The sequence below is a fragment of the Dromaius novaehollandiae genome, chromosome 5, assembly GCF_036370855.1.
Source record: "Dromaius novaehollandiae isolate bDroNov1 chromosome 5, bDroNov1.hap1, whole genome shotgun sequence".
In the NCBI taxonomy this organism is placed as follows: Eukaryota; Metazoa; Chordata; class Aves; order Casuariiformes; family Dromaiidae; genus Dromaius; species Dromaius novaehollandiae.
Window position 1 is genome coordinate 59,409,677 of NC_088102.1, and position 20,113 is coordinate 59,429,789.

The following is a 20,113-nucleotide window of genomic DNA, read 5'->3' on the forward strand; positions in this document are numbered from 1 at the left end:
CACACCTATGAGGAAAGAATGCCAGAAACAACTTCACAGTGTGCCAAGTTGTAGACAGTGGTACAAGAAGGAAATAAAATAATACATTTGATGTATTAAGTTTTGGAATGCTTGTATTGTGACTTCTAAAAGGAACTGAAAGAAAAATATATTCAGTCTCCCGTGTTACTGATTATGGAAGGCCAAAAGATTTACAAACACCATTCCTTTTTAATCCTTCTTTTGTTACCACTGGATTTTCTCACCTGACTTCAAAAGCAAGGAAATCAATACCAAAATATAACTCAGTCCTCTATTATGCTCTCTATTATAGGCTGCTGAAAACAGAGAGGCTCAGAGGGGTGTCTTATGTCTCCTGTTGAAGTAAACGAACTCCTTAAGTCAGCATCACAGGTCGCCACTAACCTCAGAATATCACAGCTGAGCCCAGGAACTCCAGGCCTGAATGACCCATTTTCCATGATTACAGGTACTAGATTCTCCCACGGAGGTGCTATGACCTTGTATTTTCTTACAATAAGGTAATGGTACAGCTGGCAGCAGCTTTCCTCAGTGATGCTACTGTATACCCGTGTGGCAAAAAGCCACATGGCCTTTTTGAAAACTAAGGAGAGTAAGCACAAAAACAACAGAAACAAGAAACATTCTTATTTCTCAGAATTTATCCTGAAGCCCACAGTATTTTTGTAATTTTAAAGACTGTTTTTAAACTAATTTTAAAGCAGGCTTTTAAAGCACTTAGTGCTATGACAAATAATTGCACTGCTGGGCAATTAACAGTGGCACTTTTGATAAGAAGCATTAATCTTCCCTCAAGAACACAACTCAGTCCTTTAGTAAGAAAAAGGTAAGCCAGGGGTCTTGCAGAACGTGGGAAAAATTTAGAGGTACTTTTCATTTTCTGTTTTAACTATTCTTAATACTCTTTCTCTGGACAGTACTAGCCTTCAACTTTTGCTTATTATTTTCCTTCAAAGGCAAGATTTTAGTCTATATAAAACTCATTTTTTCTTCAAAATACCAAGCCCAATTCTTTTTTCTTACAACTTACTTCACACAGATGTGACAACCACAGTTCCTCTAGCATTGTTACTAAATTCACTCTGCTGAAAGTGTGCAAAGAACCAATTCTATCCACTTCAACTGAAGAAAGAAAAGGTTTGCTGTGCATCCAATACATGATAAGAAATTGATTCCTGAATCTGAAAAAATAATTGCCCTTGTGGCACTTGTCCTCACAAGATACAGAGGGGAAAAAAGGCTAGAGGAAAAGAGAAGAAAATTGGGATGTCCACATGAGAACCATCTAAATACCGCGATGGTCAGATGCTCTCGTCCAGACCCACTCTAGGAGAGAGAGCCAGGAAATACATGGCATACATACTTTCAGAGAGAGTCCATCTAAGGAAAGATAGGATGCTGCTCTGCTATTGCTCCTCTGGCTTCATTGGAGAGGTCACGAGAGCACAAGCAACCAGGAGCAGTATGATGCATGATGCAGTAAGTAGCTTTGCTGTCCTAGGCAGGAAAAGGAGGAGATGACAAAGTAAGGAATTATGGAACAAGTGAATTCACACAGATAATGCCATAAAGTCCAAGATCAACAGTGTTTTTAACATCTTCTGTCAGGCTATATAGCCAGAATTTAAATTTGAGGCAACAATTACTTGCTTTTCTGTACTATTCCCGGACCTGCTTTAACAATGAACATATAATCTCTATTTTTGATGAAGATCTCCCCTTTCCAACGAAAATTACGAAAATGTTTTAATAACTAAACCTGCAAATGCTATCTAGAAGGTGTATCACCAGCAATGTGTTTGGACTCCCAGCATGCACATGCACATGCACGAACAGGTACAGAGCAGGCCTACAGTTTCTCAGCAGGAAAACTTTTGGTCACAGATACTTGTGTTAACTAAAGGTCAGAACAAGATTTTTTTTTTTGTACATAAACTTTTATTCTAAATATTTTGTGAAGTGCAGTGCCAGTGAACAACGCAATGAGCCTTCATTTGCTTCCATACAATGTTACAAAAAAAAGACATTTCACCATTATATGCCAAGAGAAGAAGATTTTTATCTAGATTTTAAGCACTCGGGGAACCTCATTTGCTTTTGAAACTAGTACCCCGCCTTTTGACTGTGGGGTTAAGAAACATCTCATGCAACTGTAAGTAATTAAAGTGGGGCAGAGTTGACTTTGTATACATGGGAATCAGGTTCTGGTCATTGTGTATGAGAAGTTCTAGTTATATACACACATTTTTAACAGTTTTCCTGAGTATTTTTTTCACATAACTTCTTTTACGCTAGCAACACTTCCCAAGCATCCATTCAAATAAATCAAATCCATAATCCATTGTGGCATGTGCCAAATGCCTTTCTTACACAGTGATCAACGGTAATGCAATACACTGTGAGGTGTAAGTACCTGCCTTATATCTTTCAAATCCTTGCGCATTTTGCACAAAAAGAATTACATTTGCAAAACATCATGCTATGAATATAGATTAGCTATGTGAATGCACATTATTAATGCCAACTTCTTAAGTCCCAAATTCCTTCCTTTTATTTTTCTTAAGTCTTATAAATTATGTGCAAAAACAATAGGTTGTAAAAGCATACAGAATAGGAACTACCATCCTACATATTTGTATAGCATAGAGATGTATCTGCTGCTCGCTCAAGCCTGAGCAATAGACACCAGCTTAACTCTGGTAGTAGCAAACGGGTGTCTAGGTCTCCCAGCCCATTCATATTCCAGCAGAGATCGCCTACTTTTCCTGAAAGACAGTATCAAGTCAAAGTTGATTTTGTAAAAACTAAAATACAATTCCATTACATGAACTCCATTGGAAGTAGTTTTTTATTTTTTAAACAGATTGTATTTGCATCACAAAACTTTTCACATTTGTTGTACCACTAATAGGTCCTGGCAGCTTATAAAAGGCTGAAAAGACACAACAAACAAAAGCAAAACCAGACTACCTGTAAAGCCATACTAGGAGAAATATGAAAAGTCAACATCATATAGTCAAGCAAAAAGTAAGTACCTTAACAATCAAATCACATATAAATAATCTAAGACAGTATTGTTAATATTGTTAAGGAGTTTTTTAAAGTGACATCATCAATTTATCAGCCCATATGCACTACATTAAACAGGACTAGCCCAACTGATACACCTGCAAGTCTGCTGCCCCCCTCCCCCTCCTTTTTTAAAACCTGAACACACCAACTGATATCCTTGTTTTAGATTAATATGCAGACAAAAATTTTACAGGTACTTTAAGTCATCGTGTTCCTGTTAGGCAAAACAGAATCAGGTCGAACTGATAAGACACATCTGCTCCCAGCAAAGTGAAACCGATAACATTTGCTAGTAGCAACTGCCACTATAGTTGGACACCAGTCAACTTTCACAATGAAAAATTACAAAGGTTATTTTCCCATTATTCCTTTCTACAGACCTCTTCAAAGAAAGAACACGCACAATCTACCAGTAATTTAACACAGTTGTGCCTTACACTTACTCTTTGGAACTTATCTAAATTTGTCCATAGTCCTTCCAGCAGGAAGTGTTTTCACAGTTTCACGGAAAGCACATTCCCCAGATCTTTTTGTGAGCTTTTTTCTGAAACTTTGCAGTGGAGAGAAAAAGCTAGTCAAAGAGGCCTACCATATTCATTTTGGGATAAACTTAGATGAAAAGAGGTTCTTTTTTTTTTTTATCTTGCTGCAGAATAAAATTATATATTTAAATAAATCAGAAGTTCTAAACTAATATCAACAAAAGAATAGGATTACTGGCCCCAAACTCCTGTACTGGAAATGCATCTCTGAAGACTTTGCCAGTAATATTAACAAAAGCAAAATGAGATATTTTAATTCCATTCTATTTATTTCCCAGACCATTGAGTCAAAGGACTTTAGTTACCTATTGTGCTATCACACTGATCGAGTTTTTAAACACTAAGACCAGGCACAGCACCATTTGCAAAGATAACTGGAACATGTCATCACAATTTCTTGTGTAAGCAACCATTTCAGCATAAAACAAGCTGCTATTTGCCTTTAAGCGTGCTCAGGTTACAGTGCATGAATTACACAGTACCTGCTTAATTATACCTATAGTTTAATTAGAATATTTGTCAGTTCTTGCATGGTACCAGAGGCCCTTGGCCTGGAATGCCTGTATTTTCAAACACTTATCTGTTTGAACAACAAGGTATTTGTTAAAATAGGAAATAATAGAGACTGTTTCCATTACTTAATGAATGCATGCAACTTCTCCAACAATTTGAAAAGCTGATGTTAATTTTGAATCAAAACATCAACTTTTCTTCAATCCAGAAATTTGGAACAGAGCAGGGAAAGTGATTTGTATCAGAGGACAACAAGCCAACACCTACTGCTTTGTCAACACATCTGTTAAATTCTGATGATTATTACTGAAGTCCTGAACGCAAGTATTTGGCATCTGCAAAAGATCTCTGTCATTTTCATATTCCCTACAGGCACAGCAACACAACACATTAAAATATTGGACAAGTCATCCAGACATCATTTAGACCTCGGTCAACAGTTCCATTGCTAAATAAGATTAAAGGATCTAAAATCAATGAACATAACTGATTTTAAACCATTCAATGAAATACTGACTTCACAAAATTATAGTTAAAACTTAACCCAATGAACTGGATTCTCTTCTCTTTAAGTCAACCAGAATTATTGCAGCCAATGGAATTAAAGTGGGCACACAGCTGATGCAAGGGAAAGGTTAGGTCAAGTAAAGGAAACATATCCCAAACATCCCAGATTGTGGACAAGTTACTGAAAAGGTGTAGATGGTTGAGGTCACTATTTCCACCCGGTACAGTCCTTACTATACAGAATTCCCTATGTTCAAAAGAAGTTGTTTAATGTCTAGAAAACACCCATCAGAGAATTTTCATCTTAACAGCAAGCCATGAAAGTCTTTCAAAATACAGAAGCCAATATGTGGGGCTTTGCACTGATAGGCAGTTCCACTGTGCAGGCAGACCAGAAGGTGGTCATGCAAGTGACCCTTCGTCATTGCTGAGTTTACCTTACATCTTGAAAGCCTGAGCAGTTTTGGAGCTGCCGTCTCTGTTACAACTTCTCTGTCTTGTTATGCCTTCTCTGCATTTGATAGCTTTTATAAAAAGTATGAATTATAAGAAAGAGCTAGAAAAACGAGTATTTTACACTGCACTGCAATTCAGCTTCCTTGCTTGAGCAGCTGTTACCATTATCACAGGCACCAGTGGCCAGGTTTCTCAGCTGGTAAGAGTATTGTAACACCCAAATCAGTGAGATCAGACCCATGAGGACTATCATTTAGGTGCATTAAAAATACCCTTTTCCCAACAACTGCGTTGATTCACATCACTAATCACTACACAATGTTCTTCTGTTCCTCAATAATTCACTACTACTGCCACTGCCCAGGTCCTCTCAGAGTCAGAGGTAACACTCCTATTGACCTTAATGGAAGGACGACTGACTAGTCCTTCAGTTCTGTTTTACATGGGTACTTATTTCATTTCATCTCTGCAGTATTTTATACCCTCCTGTACTGTGTTCAAGGACATGCTCAACACATGGCATATGATGGTTTATCCTCCCTCTCCTTTCTTTTAATACAGACAGACTTTCAGAAGATTTCAAGTAACTTATGTCTGCCCCAACAACACGCATGTAAGGCCAAAGTCTCAATTTAGGTAAATCAATAACTTCACTGAAGTAAGGATCAGCTACTCTGGAATCTGTTCACCAAGCATGAACTAATACACTCTCACCAAGTTTTGCTTTCAGTGATACTTGTGCTTTGGAAGTGTTTTACAACGTTGTCCATCAGAACTGCTGTTTTGACAGTTACACCATGAAAATGGGGAGATCTACAAAAAGGAAAAAGAACAATAGGGTAAACTTCACAAAGATCATCAAAGGCTGTCAATAAGCTTGTCAAAATGAACTCAGCTATCATGTGTCAGTTCACTCCTCCCTACCTCTTCCTAACCATGAGAAATGAGGCAGCAAAGTAGCAGTAAGTTAAAGCACTATTCATCAAGAAGAGAAATGTAGTAAAGAGAGTAACAATAATACATCCTGAAGAAATAAGATTTTCAGAAATGAGCACTGATTTAGATTCCTCTCTTTCTGGGCACTCAGCTAGGGATATTTTAAAGAGCCAAGATTTCAGGAAGTGCTGGACACCCAAATGCAAAAATGACACCCTGGAAAAGGCCTCAAATAAATCATCTAGCAATAGCAAAAGGATTCACTTAATTAGTTTTTCCATACATACCACTACTATTAACACTCTGCTTGATCCAGTCAACAAAAACACCAACATTGGTGTATACTCCTGGGTAGCTCTTCTTTCCACAGCCCAAGCCCCAGCTAGTGATTCCATTAAGGGTGTAAAATCCAGAGTCATCTTCTGAAGGACAAACTAATGGGCCGCCAGAATCACCCTACATAAGGCAAAGGGCTCTTGTTACAAGCTAACATCACTCCTTATGTTTTTAAAACATCATTTCAGCTATGAGAGGCCACAACTGCTCATGTGTTTGGATCCGTATGTTTTTAAAAGGTAGAGAAAGAAATAAGTTAACCTTTGTTCAAGAAATGAACCTTTTATGCAATATGAGTAATTAAAATCCTACTATTAAGGAGTGTTTTCTCTGTCAATCAGATACAACGTATTTGGAAGAAAACAGCTGTTACTGAGATTTTAACACTCCCCATTTCAGAACCCAACTGGCCATACCCCAAGTGGCAGAAAGCAAAGGTGATGCGCGCAACTTACTGTGCACGAATCCTTGCCTTCTTCCAGAGGGAACCCAGCGCAGATCATCTTCTGGGTCACTTTACTGGGAAGGTTTATGTAATAGCTCTGACATGTGTCAAGCACCAGGATGGGGACCTCAAGCTGATGAAGTTTTTTCCCCTTTTCTCTGTCTTGGAGTAAAAGACATCTCAGAAACCAGCTAAGGCATGAACTAAAGATACAATACCTGCCTCACTTGCCATCACAAACATAAAGGATGAAAAATATTTCTTTGGTCCCTTCAGTTTTCTCTCCAAACTGAGCAGGACTACTGTTCACTGTGTATCTCCAGTGCTTTATACAACCTTTTATAAGGCTTCCAGAAAGAAGCTTTACACTTCCCCTTTCCAAATGTTCTCAAAAATCTAAATGATCCAATTGCTTTACTCTCACTCATTTACTTACCTGTGTGTCTATCTCAGCTTATACAGGCAAAAACTTCTTAAGACATCAGTTCTCCAGGAACCAAAGTATAGACATGATTGATGTTATGACATACAACACAGTATTCAAGATACAGCTACAACCTGCTTAGCCCTCGAAAGAGCAAAGACTGCCTACCTCCTGCGTGTGCACCCCATCCTGTGACAACGCACACCCTCGAGGGCTGAACTGCCTCCTCCTTCGCAGGCAGGCACACCGGGCGCACGTAGTGGTTGAATTCTAAGGGCTCGGCCAGTCGCACTAAGGCAATATCACAGTCCATGGTGGTCTTATTAAAACTTGGATGTATAATAAACTGCTTTACTGTCCTTTTCTAGGAAAGCAAGGACATTGACATTTTCTGAATGACTTTGTAATTTGAGGCTTGAAGGAACTTTAGTTTTATATATATTCAAGCAGTATGTATGGTGCCTTAAGAGGAGGAAATATCTAAAAGCAGTAGCTGGAATCACCAGATTCTCAAATTAACAAGTAAAGAGCATGCCTCTTGGACATGGATCAGAGAATCTGCAGGAAACTCCATCCAGCAAGTGTAGGAAAGGGGTCTTGAAAAAAACATTTGTCCAGTCTGAGCACAGTGGAAAGCTGTGCCCTAATTATTTCTGCCTCGCTAATAGTCACCAGGAAATTCAGAGACAATATACTCCTCACTCAGGCACCTTCCAGGATACTGAGCTTTGGACATCATTACTGGTGAGGGCACGGTTCTGTGCTGATACAATCAGCAGTCACAGAAAAGCTGCTGTGCAAATGAAGATTAAGGTCAGTAGCAGTTTGCTGCATTGGGGAGATTTGAGACAATTTGGGAGATGCATCTACATTAAAAAATAGTTTGTAAGATTGATTTATATTTTATTATTAAGCATAACTTATAGTACCTGTCTGTAGTCTTGCTCTGCAAGATTGTGAATTCCTGTGACCACTGTCCATAAGTCTCTGTATTGTTCCCTGAGGGGGAAAAAAAAAAAAAAAAAAAGAAGGGGGGAGGTATATTCTCAGGCTGGTACAACAGGATTCATAGAGCTTGTCAGTCTTACAACCTTCCCCTAGTGCCCTTCTTATTGCTGAGCCAACACCACCCAAGGCCCACACTCTCATAGAAATCTGTGGGGGGAACCTTCCCACTGGCTTCAAGGGGCACATGAAGCATTCTCAGGATGGGGCAGTGACATCCCTCAAACACAGTGAGCTGAGAGAAAGAGCAGCTTTTAAGGGATGAGGGTGCTTGGTGCAGAACAGGAGGTCTACATGGTCCACACCCTTCAGGCACAGTGTTCGTCCCCACGCTCTTAATAAAAAAAGTACGACCTGTAAAACATAACTATTCATCAAATGATACAAAGAAATGCAACAGAAACACTTCATTGCATTCTCTGGTTTCTTAAGCAAGCCCTCTCCCTCCTTGAAAACCTGTTGTAACTACTTGATGAAATCAGTTGTGTAGCATCATTAATCCATGTACACAAATCCTGATGTGATGGCAGCATGCAACAATATTCCCCCGTACTGTGGCTCTCAAAACAGTACTTTCAACACAGCACAACGCTTCCAAGATAAAATTTTTCAAGCTAATATTTAGAAACTTAGAAGCCAAAGTCCAAAATGCAAAACAGCATTGGCATTTCAGATCCCAAGTTCTGTAGGGGAGTGGAATAGTATCCAAGAAACAGAGAATATACATGTCTGACAAGCTTGGGCAGTTTTGGCTTTGGAAAGCTTCCCCTGATTTTCAGGTAATTCCAAGATTATTTGAAGATGGGCCAGAATACTTTGGATCAGCAATCCTGGGAGGACTACTACTACTTTTTTTTTTTCTTTTTTTTTTAAACTTCACTGTTTTAATGACTCAAGACCCAAAGTATGTGAATTTTAGGTCAATGTACTTGTGATTAATTTGAAACTGGAAACAGTCATGTACAATTCAGTCTAAGAAATGAAGAAAATAGTCAAATTATATTTTAGAAAGTATTTTAGAGTCCAAAAGTCACACTGTACCCTTTTGGCTTCTCTCAGTAAAGAAAGAATGAGATCCATGTGATTTGATTCAACAGATTGTTAGCTTTTTAATAAGGGAGTGGCATCATCTCTGTACACATAGCACAAAAGCCTCCTGTATATGACTGCCAAAACCCACCAGTTCCAGGAAATTTTGAGTTTGTGGATAGGGTCATTCTACTTACAGAAAATCATGGTCTGTAAATGACCCAGACAGAAAAGTTACCTAAGAATAAGTGATGAATGACAAGAGATTTGGAGACTTAATATCTTGCAAATCTCTTCTGAAGTGGCAAACTTAAAAATTTGCTTTTAAAACTGACCTGAATGAAAACCAAGCCTACAGGAGAAGGCTACTACTCGTGCAGCCACTATGATCCTAGTATGTATGCATGGAGCAAAAGAATCCTATGCTAGCCTAAGCTGCAAGTAAGTGGTAACCAAAACCACACCAGCCACCCTGGGCAGAACTACCACACAGCAGACACTCTGTGCAACCACAGACCTTCCCAGGAAGGGTTCCTACCACAGTACTTACTTAGAATTAAAGCAGTGAGCAGCTGTGACAACCCATTCTTTGGCAAGAACTGCTCCTCCACAGATATGCTCATCTGAAATCTGTATGCTGACTTGCCAAGGCCATGAGTATGGTACAGCTTCTTCACCTCCAATTATCCTACTGAAGAGGAACCTGGGCTGATTTGAAGGCAGTCCACAAATATCATCTAAAACAGAAAGGATTTGTATTTCAAAGAAATCTTTGGAGGATGAGATTTGGAGAAGAAAAATTAGGTTCTACTATTCTAAAGCTAAAACATAGAAGGGTTACCATTTATCCTCTTATTTCCTCAACACATCTTAATTAAAAGGTCTTGAGAGACAATTCAGAGTGCATCTATTAGATACTTGGAGACAATAACATTTTAGTTACAGTCCAAAACATACTCCATATTCCTATGAAGAAAACTTAACCCATGTTGACTTACCTGTCATAATCTGTATTTCTTCTGCAGTCATATCCACATCTTTCAATTCTTCTTCACTATCTGAATCCAAAGTATTTAAATCTAGCAAATGAAAACAGAAAACGTTATTAGGGTGTCTCAAGTGATATTTTTATTTTAATCACAAAAGCACTTTTATTTCCTTTATTTTCATTTCTGTAGAAGGATTAGATTCCTACAGTAGAAATCTGTGCTATTACATCTTCAGATGGTTAAAGCACAGTTTACAATGCACCAAAATGCTCTTATACAAAATAAATCTCTGAGGTTTAGGAGAGATCTATTATTTCTCTTCACCCACTCACTAAATCCTCATTTAATGCCTCAGTAGGTTCACAAAGTTCTTTCACTGAAAAGTTTATTAGATGAGAATCTCCTAGAGCAAAATCCAGATTCACTGAAGAGCCCTGTGTGCTGCCTCAAAGCACCAGACTCCCAAGTTACTTTTATTACCTGTTACATGAACAAAAGAGACTGTAGCTCTGAATCCTCCAAAGGTCTCTGTTTTGTCAGAGTGAAAGACAATCAGCATCATACCAGAGGAGCTTAGAACAGGTGCTGGTAGAGCAAATCCACAAGACTTAGCTAAAGATGACAAAGCAAAGAATCACAGCAGATTAAAATGTACTTTTACATGATTTTCTCTTTCAGTAATGGGCAACCAATATTCAGTGTATTCCAGCTGTCACAGAGGAGAGTAAAAAATAACTATGTGTAACAAAGGAGCAGATAAAAAGACTGAACCTGAAAGACTGTTTCTGTTTTGTTATTCCTGTTAATCTGTCCTTGCTCAGTAATTACCTCAGAAAACAAGGAGACTTTTGCATTATTTTATAAGAGACTGTTGCAGTGTTCATGCTCATAGGTTGCAGTTATGTATGGAATACAGTGGATACTTGATTGCCTTGTTAGTGTTTGGGCACTAACATCAGCTCCACAGTTGATTGGGACAGGTCTTACTCTCATTCAATTTAAGCTAGGGGAAACTCCAGTAAAGTGGTAAGAATCACATCAGGGCTCATCTGGTGCAAAGAACTGGCCTCTGAAAAGGAGACCACCTGGGTACTTTCTAGGCCTGATCTGAGTAGCACTGTCACTACAAAAACATGTTATTGTATTATACCCTTTTTTTGATTTACATGAATTCAGAACTGCATTTTGGATGGACTTTAAATACACAAAATTGTTCTGTTAAATGTGTATTTGCTTCAATAAATGGAACAGAACAAGCAGTGCATGCAAGTATTTTTCAAGGTACTTAGACTAGCACCCATAACATCACCTGAGATTCTAGAGGGAAATTACTCTACTTGATTTTACACTGCAAAATTGAGCTAGTAGAAGTTCTAAGAGTAATGGATCATCCCCAAATCAGCATATTATATTGAAAATCAAAAGCCAAACCAATTTCCTCCTCTTTTCCTACATCTTCGTACACGGTCACAGCATCGTAAGAGCAATCTTCGTTCTCTTCTACTTCAAAAGACTGATACGTAAGCTTTAAATAAATAAATAAAAAGAAAGTGTTTGTAAAACTTGCAAAGAGAAATTCAAAGACTTACTATCAGGTCATTAGTATTCTCAATGATTCCTTCAGAATCTGGCATCTGTGTCATTCAGACCTCTCACAGGTGATATGCAGCACATTACATTTGCCAGAAGAATTTGTCATGATAAAATTTCAACTGAGAAATACTTAATAATTACTATAACCTAAAGGAGAAATCAAAACCAATTCTGGCTTTTGGGGTGAAAAGCAATTTCTCCTAACTGCATCCAGCAGCATTATTCAAGGTTAGGTTGCTAGATCTTGTTTTCCTTAGCTGCATGATTTGTTTGTTGTTAACAAAATAGTACCCCCTTCCACTCTGTAGACACAAGAAGGACTCATTATACCTTGATTACATGGTTGTCTGGTGCACAAACAACCCATTGACAATCTGCCAGGTTGCTGTAGTGCTCTGGATAGTGCATACTTTGTAGCACTCCTTCTTCAAAAAGGACAGCTAAGGACTCACAGCCAGAATCTGGAAATCCAAAGGCAAACAAAAATGGAGACAGAGTGTTTTCCTATTAAATCATTCACAAAAAAAATAAAACCCAGAAAAAAACTATTGTGGTGCTTTCACACAGGTGAGAAAGAACAGGAAAAGAACAGCAAGCCAAATCCGTCTGCCTGAAAAACACACAAAGAAAAATTTTCATCTCTGTTCCCAGGCAGAAGAGTGTTTCGACCCACAGCTGCAGCATTCCCCCTTTGCTGCAGTCAGCACACTGCAGACACAGGTGCCTGTGTGGGGCCAGATAAGAGCAGGGCATGTTTTTCTGACTTGCCATTAGCCATCTCTCTTTGGAGATGAAAGTGGTGATACTAGACACAGCCAGTGCCAGGATGCATCTTCCTGAGGGGCTGCGCAGTGGCAAGGCCCCTCAAGGCTGGTTCTGCCCTACACGCTGCCCTTACACTCTGATAAGGGAAAAAATGAACAGGAAAAGCTAGAAAAACAGAAACACCAGGTCTCTCTCTGTCTTTAAGTGGATTGACCAGACTCAACTGATGGCCCTTGGGCCTATTTCCCAGCGACGGCAGACCTCACTCATCTGCACAGCAAAACTGAAAGCAATTCTCCACAACATGTACTTCAGCATTAGCTGCCTCCCTCAGGTCCCCTTCCAGGAAAGTGTGCTTGGGCCTAGCAAAGCAGCTTTCATCTGGAAATTCTGCTCACTTGACTGATTTTATTAATAAAGTTCTAAAATATTCTGGAAATAGGGAAGAAGATGTGATCTTATATAAAGCAGATAGAGAAGAGGACAGAAAGTACAGGAAGGCTTTTCTCAACAGCATCTCTTTCTGGTATTCCAGTTTCTCCACAATGTCACCTGGCAGCCTAAACACACTTACCTTGTTCATTACATCATCCATTTAAAAAAAGCATAGGAGCTTCCTCCAATTCATTTTCTCATGAAAATTTTTCTCAGGCAACCACCCAAGAGCACAGTATGGCAGACAGGTATATTACTTAGACTTAGACTTACCAGGAAGAGTATCTGGCGCAAGAGTTCTGTAGGTCATGGAAAACCCAGTTCCATAATCCTTGTTGTCAGACACAAATTTCAGCCTTACACTATTGGAGCCAATCAAAATAGGTAACGGAAGATCTCCTCCACAGAATTTCCCTGAAATACATTATTAGAGAACAACCACTGTTTAAAGTCTTTAGTCATTTGTGAAGCTTACAAGTACTATTTTTGTAAAGCTTCAGACCCAGTACTTGGTTATAAAAATTCAAGAATGAAAAGGAAATTGCCTATCCTTTCCTCTATATTCTCTATTCATCCATCAGCCAAACTAAAATGGATAGTATTAAAAATTAAAAATCCTTGACCCCAGCAAGCCATGCGCTGACAAATTTCCCTACCAGGCATTTTTCCACTCTTTTTTTCTCCCATCCTCTTGTCTCTTATTATAGATCATATGCTACAATGCATTCAAGATGAAAGTGAGAGTAAAACATGATCAACTGCAGTGTCCTCACTGGGTTTAGCTGCTATCATATGGAAAGAATAACACTGACAGATCATTTCACAGAACTGGGAACAGCAACTCACCAACAAGTCTGTCATCTTTAGAATAGACTGATAAAGAATCATAGTCACAAAATGTTTCCGGCTCTATATCAAAGTGAGAAAAACGAAGCAATATATAATTCCCTTCTGGTACAAATAGAGTCCATACACACAATCTGGAATGACAGATGAGTTCTTGTTCACAAAACTGCAACAAAAAACAGCTACACAGTTACCGTGAATCGTTGCTGGCAGAGACTGCATTTTGTCTACTTACTGATGGTTTTGATAGAAATGCTCGGGACTTCCAGGAAAATGTAATTCTCCTTCACTGTTGGGGAGTTTGCCATCTTGAGTGCTACAAAATGCTGCATTGTGGAGTTAAAATGAAATAGCAGAAATCAGGTTTGACACATATGCAATCATCTGTTACACCAAAAAGATCAAACATCTAGAAAATAGTGAGATGCAAGATTGCTCAGCTGTATCTTGTTTCATGATCTCTGAATCACTGATGCTGAGTCCTCCCTCTCTTCTCTTCTTTTTTGGAATTATGATTAAGTCATTTTGAAAACACAGAGTTTTGGGGGCAAAAAACAAGCACTGCCAGTGCCCTACCATGTTTTACTGTGAAAATGGCAGTGCCGTCTTTTACCTTAAAGAAACAATTTCCCAAATGAAGAATTTGGTATAAATATTTTCCAGAGAGAAAAAATGCATGCCACAGGATATGAGAAGTGTTCATTGCAGCCCATATATAATAATGTTCTTAGCTGCATCAGAGCAGGAGACTTTTGCAAGAGCCCGATATGATATTGAAAACACTTTAAAAGAAGCAGCAGAACCTTTTCTCTCCAGATAAATGTTACTAGAAAATACTATTACTTACAAAAATTACCTTCTCTTGCCTTTTCTTCTCCTTGCCAGGGCAAGCCAGTAATACATTTAACAACTACACATATGAAAAAAAATTAAGGGGTCGTGTGCTTATACGATTATCTTACCTAAAGCATCTTCGGAAGACCAGGAAAAAGTTTCAAAAAGACACAAACCACACTTAAAGACCCAATTCTCATTGGACATAGCAAATCCATATAAACTGACCATATCCCGAAGATTATCTGTCACCTCAGAAATCTCATTCTAGACTGCTAAAACTGAAATTTTAAGATCTAGTTCACACAAATTATTACTGTTATCCTTAGGTGAAGTTTTACCTAGTTGAACCAAATGCCCAACATAAACATAAATGTGGCAGAACAAAGTAAAACTTTTCAATTTAAAAATGTGCTACTTCCTTTTTTTTTTTTTTTTTTTTTCATTTTATTCATAGAAATGAATAGACACCAGTCACAAGTAGATACATTAATCATAGGCTACATAAATGCACTACCAATTTGCATCATACTTTCTGCTTGGAACCTACATTTCTATACAGATTCAATTTCATTATGTGGTTCTCACAGGCAGCTTGAGGTTCTGTTCTACATTTTTCCCGTTAATTCTATTTTAATTTCAATAAAAATACTGGGTTTTTTATACATAGCTGTCTTAAGGGAAATTTCTTTTTGAAGTCACCAGGACATAAGTAGACTCCTACATAAGTAATTTTTTATTGCACCAGGAGGAAAGAAAATGTGTATTTAAAATATACATTTAACATGCGTTGATGAATCACGCTATAAATGTTTCTCCCTTCATAAATTATACAACAGTCTTTTTTTTTTAATTATTATTAAAGCTCCGATACATATAGATGCTTAAAAATACTGTACTCACCTGTGGAACTTTTCATTTTCAGGTCTCATACAGGCAGGAAAGAGAAGGGGGTAGAAAAGAAGAATAAATACTTTGGTTTTGTATTCACAATAGGCTTTATTTTTATTAGTGTGAAATGGCAATTTTATACAGCTAGCACTGTGGCAAATTCAAATGTTTTTTGGGCACATTGTGTCCACAATAAACTAGGCTTGCGCTTAAAACAAAACAGCAAGTTCAGACAATGCTGACTTTGAGATAAGCAGCTCTGGAGTAGCTACTGCTAGATTAATCACAAATTGTGAGGCCACTGCTCGGTGTAAGCAGCACCATACTCTCTGTATACTTGCTGAGTAAACACTATACATTTCAGATAAGGGTGGCAGTCAGTACCATGTAGTTAAAAGCATTGTGAGAAGCTGTAATACTTTACCAGGAAGTATGGGAAAAAATGTAAGTACAAGCCTTGAAGAACATAAAATTAAATGAAATACTGTTTTGTGACAACTCTTCCATCTGATACGTGAGACAAATTATTAAGGAAACTTATTACCATTACTCATATTTTCTTGAATCCAGGAGAGCACTGCGCTAAGGTCTGTAAATATTCCTGGAGAACCTCTTCTGTAATATTGCTTCTTCTCGTTACTCCTCCAGCCACGAGCACATCCCATGCCCCATGAGATCACACCAGCTAGAGTCCAGGCACCATGCCTACGTCGGCACAGAAGAGGGCCCCCGGAGTCTCCCTGTACAAAACAAGCAAAAACCCAGAACCCACATGTTGCTCACAAAAACATGTATATAACACTGGACAAGCCTCAGAAAGTTTATCAAGCTTGCTTTTGGACCATAGGATCAAACCTACCAAATTAGGGAATAGTCATTTGAAGGAAAAAAAAAACAGCGAAGACAGACACTTTTTCTTTTTGATTGTGTTTAGTCAGGATTTTTAAAAGGGGAGACTCTGACTAATTGCCTCCAAGGTGCACATCTGCTATGTTTCAGCATGAAGGAAGGAGCAAGGAGTTCTGTTTCGTTTTGCATTTCGTCATGCACGAAGAAGAACAATCACTTCACTTTCATCTCACTACTTTGCTTTCTTGTAACCCAAGATAATACTTTCCTACCTTCCTCCATAAAACATTAGCAACATTCTGAAGTTAGAGAGCCATAAATATTATTGCACTGGGATATACTGCAAAAGACGGAATCCTCAAATCACAATTACTTTCAGGAACTCACTGTACAATGCATGCAATAATTAAAATGGAATCATCTAACGAGTGGATTACCCCACATAGACATTCTTAAAGAATTTGCACATGAAATGAATACATTCCAAATATTGCAATTTACAGTGCATCTATTGACTTAGGCACCCAGCATCTTGAGCTTCTGAGAAACACTTGTACATACACAAGGCCCTCTGCTCAGCTGACCTGGCAGGCATCTTTTCCTCCATCTGGAAATCCAGCACATATTATAGTGTCATCTTGGATGGGTTTCTTTAAAGTTGACAATGCTCTTGAACACTCCTTACTGTTTAGGATTGGTAGATTGACCTCATATAATACCTGAGGAAGTATTCCATCTGAAATACAAAAAAAGATTTGCTCAAAAGAAATGCTGAAAGGTGAAATTAATGTCACTACTAGTACGCAAAAAGATATGAGTTGCAAGCTTGCTCCAGGACATTTTAATGGTCACAAACACGTTTTGATACACAACCAGTTATGTGTACTTTTGAACATAAGCAGTTTTACTTGAGTAAATTTAAAAGCGTCTCCAATGTTAAATACAGGTCCATATATTATAGTGACCTATTTTGAGGTAATTCATATGTAGGCATAAACAATTCTTATGCCCGGTTGATGGTTTCTTCTGGTCCATAGCCTGTGCATTCAAGCTTTTAGCTTCAGAAATAAGCTGACGCAATGCACACTGGAGCAATTTTCAAGAAAACATCTAAAATTGAAAAAGTAAAACTGGTAAGAGAACTTTCACTGAGCTGAAACCATCTGCCTGCTATGTAGACGTGGCAATGCTATAGAAATTGTTGTCCATTACAAGAGGAGGAAGAAATAAAGAAACAAAGATTGTCACAGACACTGGTAAACCTGATTGTCAAAGAACAACTCCAGTAGCTTACTCTCGTTTAGACGGCCCCAACCACAAGCAGTGCAGATATATCCTGCTTCAAACTTTTCACCTGGATCAGGAAGACATGCTGGCAAAACTGATGCACCTGTGACAGATAGACATGGAGTTTCTTGATAAATATTTGAAAGAAAAAAAAGCTTTTCTTCCTCAGCCAGTTCTTTAAAGCTAAAGAATATTCTCATTTATGTGGCATCTGAAGAATTAGTCTGGCCTTTGACAATTTTTCTGGGCTGCCACTTCATAGTGTACTGGAAAAGAAAACCACAGGCCTCAGCATCCTAGTGCTGTGAACTTGAATCTGCAGAAGAGCAAAGTATTATTTCAGTAGGGTGGGCTCTCCTCTGCACCTCAATATCACGTAAACCTGACGAGAAATAGTATTCCAGAAAAATTGCCTGTAAGGCAAAGCTACTCCACAGCTGAGAAATAGCTGGGAAATAGGGTGGGAAACAGAGAAATAATGGCTCTTCTTCCCTCATCTTTCTCTTTCCTTAGAGCCTCCAAATGGACTGTTCTGCCACTACTAAAGATAATCCCATGCAATCTGCAGGAGGAAAAAAAGAGAACAAAAAGAAGAGGGGGTTTGAATAAGGCAGAGACGGGGAGCACTGTGGTATGCTCTGAACTCTGGCCTGCCTTTGACTAGCTCTACTGTCCTCTTGAGGCAGAAATCTCCACCTACACCTCTAGATTAACAAACAAACAGGAAAACCCCACACCACTATTTGGTCAAACGTTAATCACCTACATACAAAGAACAATACCTTTTTCTTCAAGGGAGCAGTAAGTCTCAATAAGACAATAAATACAACTGATACATCTTTCTGACTTACCTCCAGTATTTTAAATATTCCAGTTGCAAACTACTCTGGAGATTTGAATTCTATAATCTGGTAGCTGAGAAATGGGCTTAAACTCAGGGTCAAGACATTTCACGGCATCTGGGAGAAAGGGAGGCTTTACCTTCTTCACTGAAAAAGATCACAGGTAACTATGGCCTTACTGAAGTTGAAGGCTCCATCCAGCTTCAGAAGGGCAACATCATAATTCATTGGTCTTCTGGGGTCAAAATTTGGATGCCTAATGACATATTTAACAGGGAGTGTCTGCTCTCCATTTTCCCTGATCCTCAAATCATGCTCTCCTGCAGTGACCTTTAAATACTGGAGTAGATTCCTGCAGAATGGAAAAATAAAAGTTTAGCTACAGAATCTTCAAAAGGGAAAGAAAAATATAGTTGTTTTTCAACAGAAAGGTTATTACTGCTGATACATAATACATTTCATCTTAAGATTTTAAGGCATATAATGTATACACTCAACACAAGCTGACTATGCCCCCTACAGCAGAAATTGAGAGATGAAAATGACTGAGAAGAAATATAATTTAGCTACACTCCTGACAGCGGTCTACTGATGAAACAGCTCTTATTCCCATGTTTAAAAATATTCAGTCATACTGCTTTTTGAATGGAGGAAGGAAGTTTTGAAAGCAGCAAAATATAGAAAAAAAGATGCCACTTCTCTAGCATTCTCAGTTTATGCCTTAAAACATAGTGAATCCCACTTTAGGGCTCCTAGTACAAAGCAAAACGTGCAGTCACAGAATGCAAAAGCAATCAATATAAACTTGCTCTTATGCTTCAAATTTATTCATCAGATTTGATTGATACTTTTGTGTCAAGAGACTTTATGCCTATATAAGTATTGCCAGTCCTTCTGTAGTTAATATAAACTCTGCACGTACTGGCTAATTTGACCAAGATATGATCACATACCATGCCTGATACAGATCTAATTTATAATTCCAGGAACAATTTGGAAATTATAATTCCAACAACTGGACAACAACAACGTCTGGAATTTATAATTCCAATTGCATTAGTACAAAGGTTCAGCATTAACTATACTGGAATTGGAATCTCCATGAAGCCATGACAGAATCGGGACTAAAATATTGACTACAATATTCACAGTCCTATTTTTTTTCTTTTAGCACTAATGCTAAAAATAATCAGCATGCAAGAGATCAGCACTATGCCCATGCATCATTTAATTGCATATATGTTGCAAGTTCCTGCCTCTGAAAGAAATATTACAATCACCTGATAACTATAATTGGGTAAAGATTTTTACCTACACTCCCAAAAAATGAGTCTTCATCTCACCTTGTAAGTCTATTTTACCCTTCATCACTTTTGAAATACTTAAAGGTTTTTTTTTTCTCCCCTTCTGCTAAAAAACGGAAAATGTTGGTTACAAATGAAAGAGTAGCACCTCTAGCAACCTCCCACAAAAAGGATGCTATAACACACGCACTT

At 38.3% G+C, this 20,113-nt stretch overlaps 1 protein-coding gene across 12 annotated transcripts in view; it reads right to left on the reverse strand.

Moving 5' to 3' along the window:
- OVCH2 (ovochymase 2) overlaps nucleotides 1-20,113 on the reverse strand; it is a 47,890-nt gene that overhangs the window by 798 nt on the left and 26,979 nt on the right. For 6 of the 12 annotated variants that reach the window (XM_026104445.2, XM_064512960.1, XM_064512959.1 and 3 more), the window contains 19 exons: nucleotides 18,797-18,969; nucleotides 17,783-17,878; nucleotides 17,073-17,224; nucleotides 16,184-16,379; nucleotides 15,652-15,675; nucleotides 14,150-14,240; nucleotides 13,915-14,048; nucleotides 13,342-13,482; nucleotides 12,199-12,329; nucleotides 11,707-11,800; nucleotides 10,756-10,887; nucleotides 10,285-10,365; nucleotides 9,837-10,023; nucleotides 8,182-8,251; nucleotides 7,421-7,616; nucleotides 6,839-6,990; nucleotides 6,335-6,503; nucleotides 1,385-5,924; nucleotides 407-604 (listed from right to left, as the gene is read on the reverse strand). In XM_026104445.2, the coding sequence (XP_025960230.1) occupies nucleotides 5,902-5,924; nucleotides 6,335-6,503; nucleotides 6,839-6,990; nucleotides 7,421-7,616; nucleotides 8,182-8,251; nucleotides 9,837-10,023; nucleotides 10,285-10,365; nucleotides 10,756-10,887; nucleotides 11,707-11,800; nucleotides 12,199-12,329; nucleotides 13,342-13,482; nucleotides 13,915-14,048; nucleotides 14,150-14,240; nucleotides 15,652-15,675; nucleotides 16,184-16,379; nucleotides 17,073-17,224; nucleotides 17,783-17,878; nucleotides 18,797-18,969 (2,242 nt within the window). In that variant the 3' untranslated portion in view covers nucleotides 407-604; nucleotides 1,385-5,901. Of the gene's footprint in view, nucleotides 1-406; nucleotides 605-1,384; nucleotides 5,925-6,334; nucleotides 6,504-6,838; nucleotides 6,991-7,420; nucleotides 7,617-8,181; nucleotides 8,252-9,836; nucleotides 10,024-10,284; nucleotides 10,366-10,755; nucleotides 10,888-11,706; nucleotides 11,801-12,198; nucleotides 12,330-13,341; nucleotides 13,483-13,914; nucleotides 14,049-14,149; nucleotides 14,241-15,651; nucleotides 15,676-16,183; nucleotides 16,380-17,072; nucleotides 17,225-17,782; nucleotides 17,879-18,796; nucleotides 18,970-20,113 lie in introns of those variants that run through there. The other 6 variants (XM_064512966.1, XM_026104447.2, XM_064512964.1 and 3 more) reach the window with 6 other exon arrangements.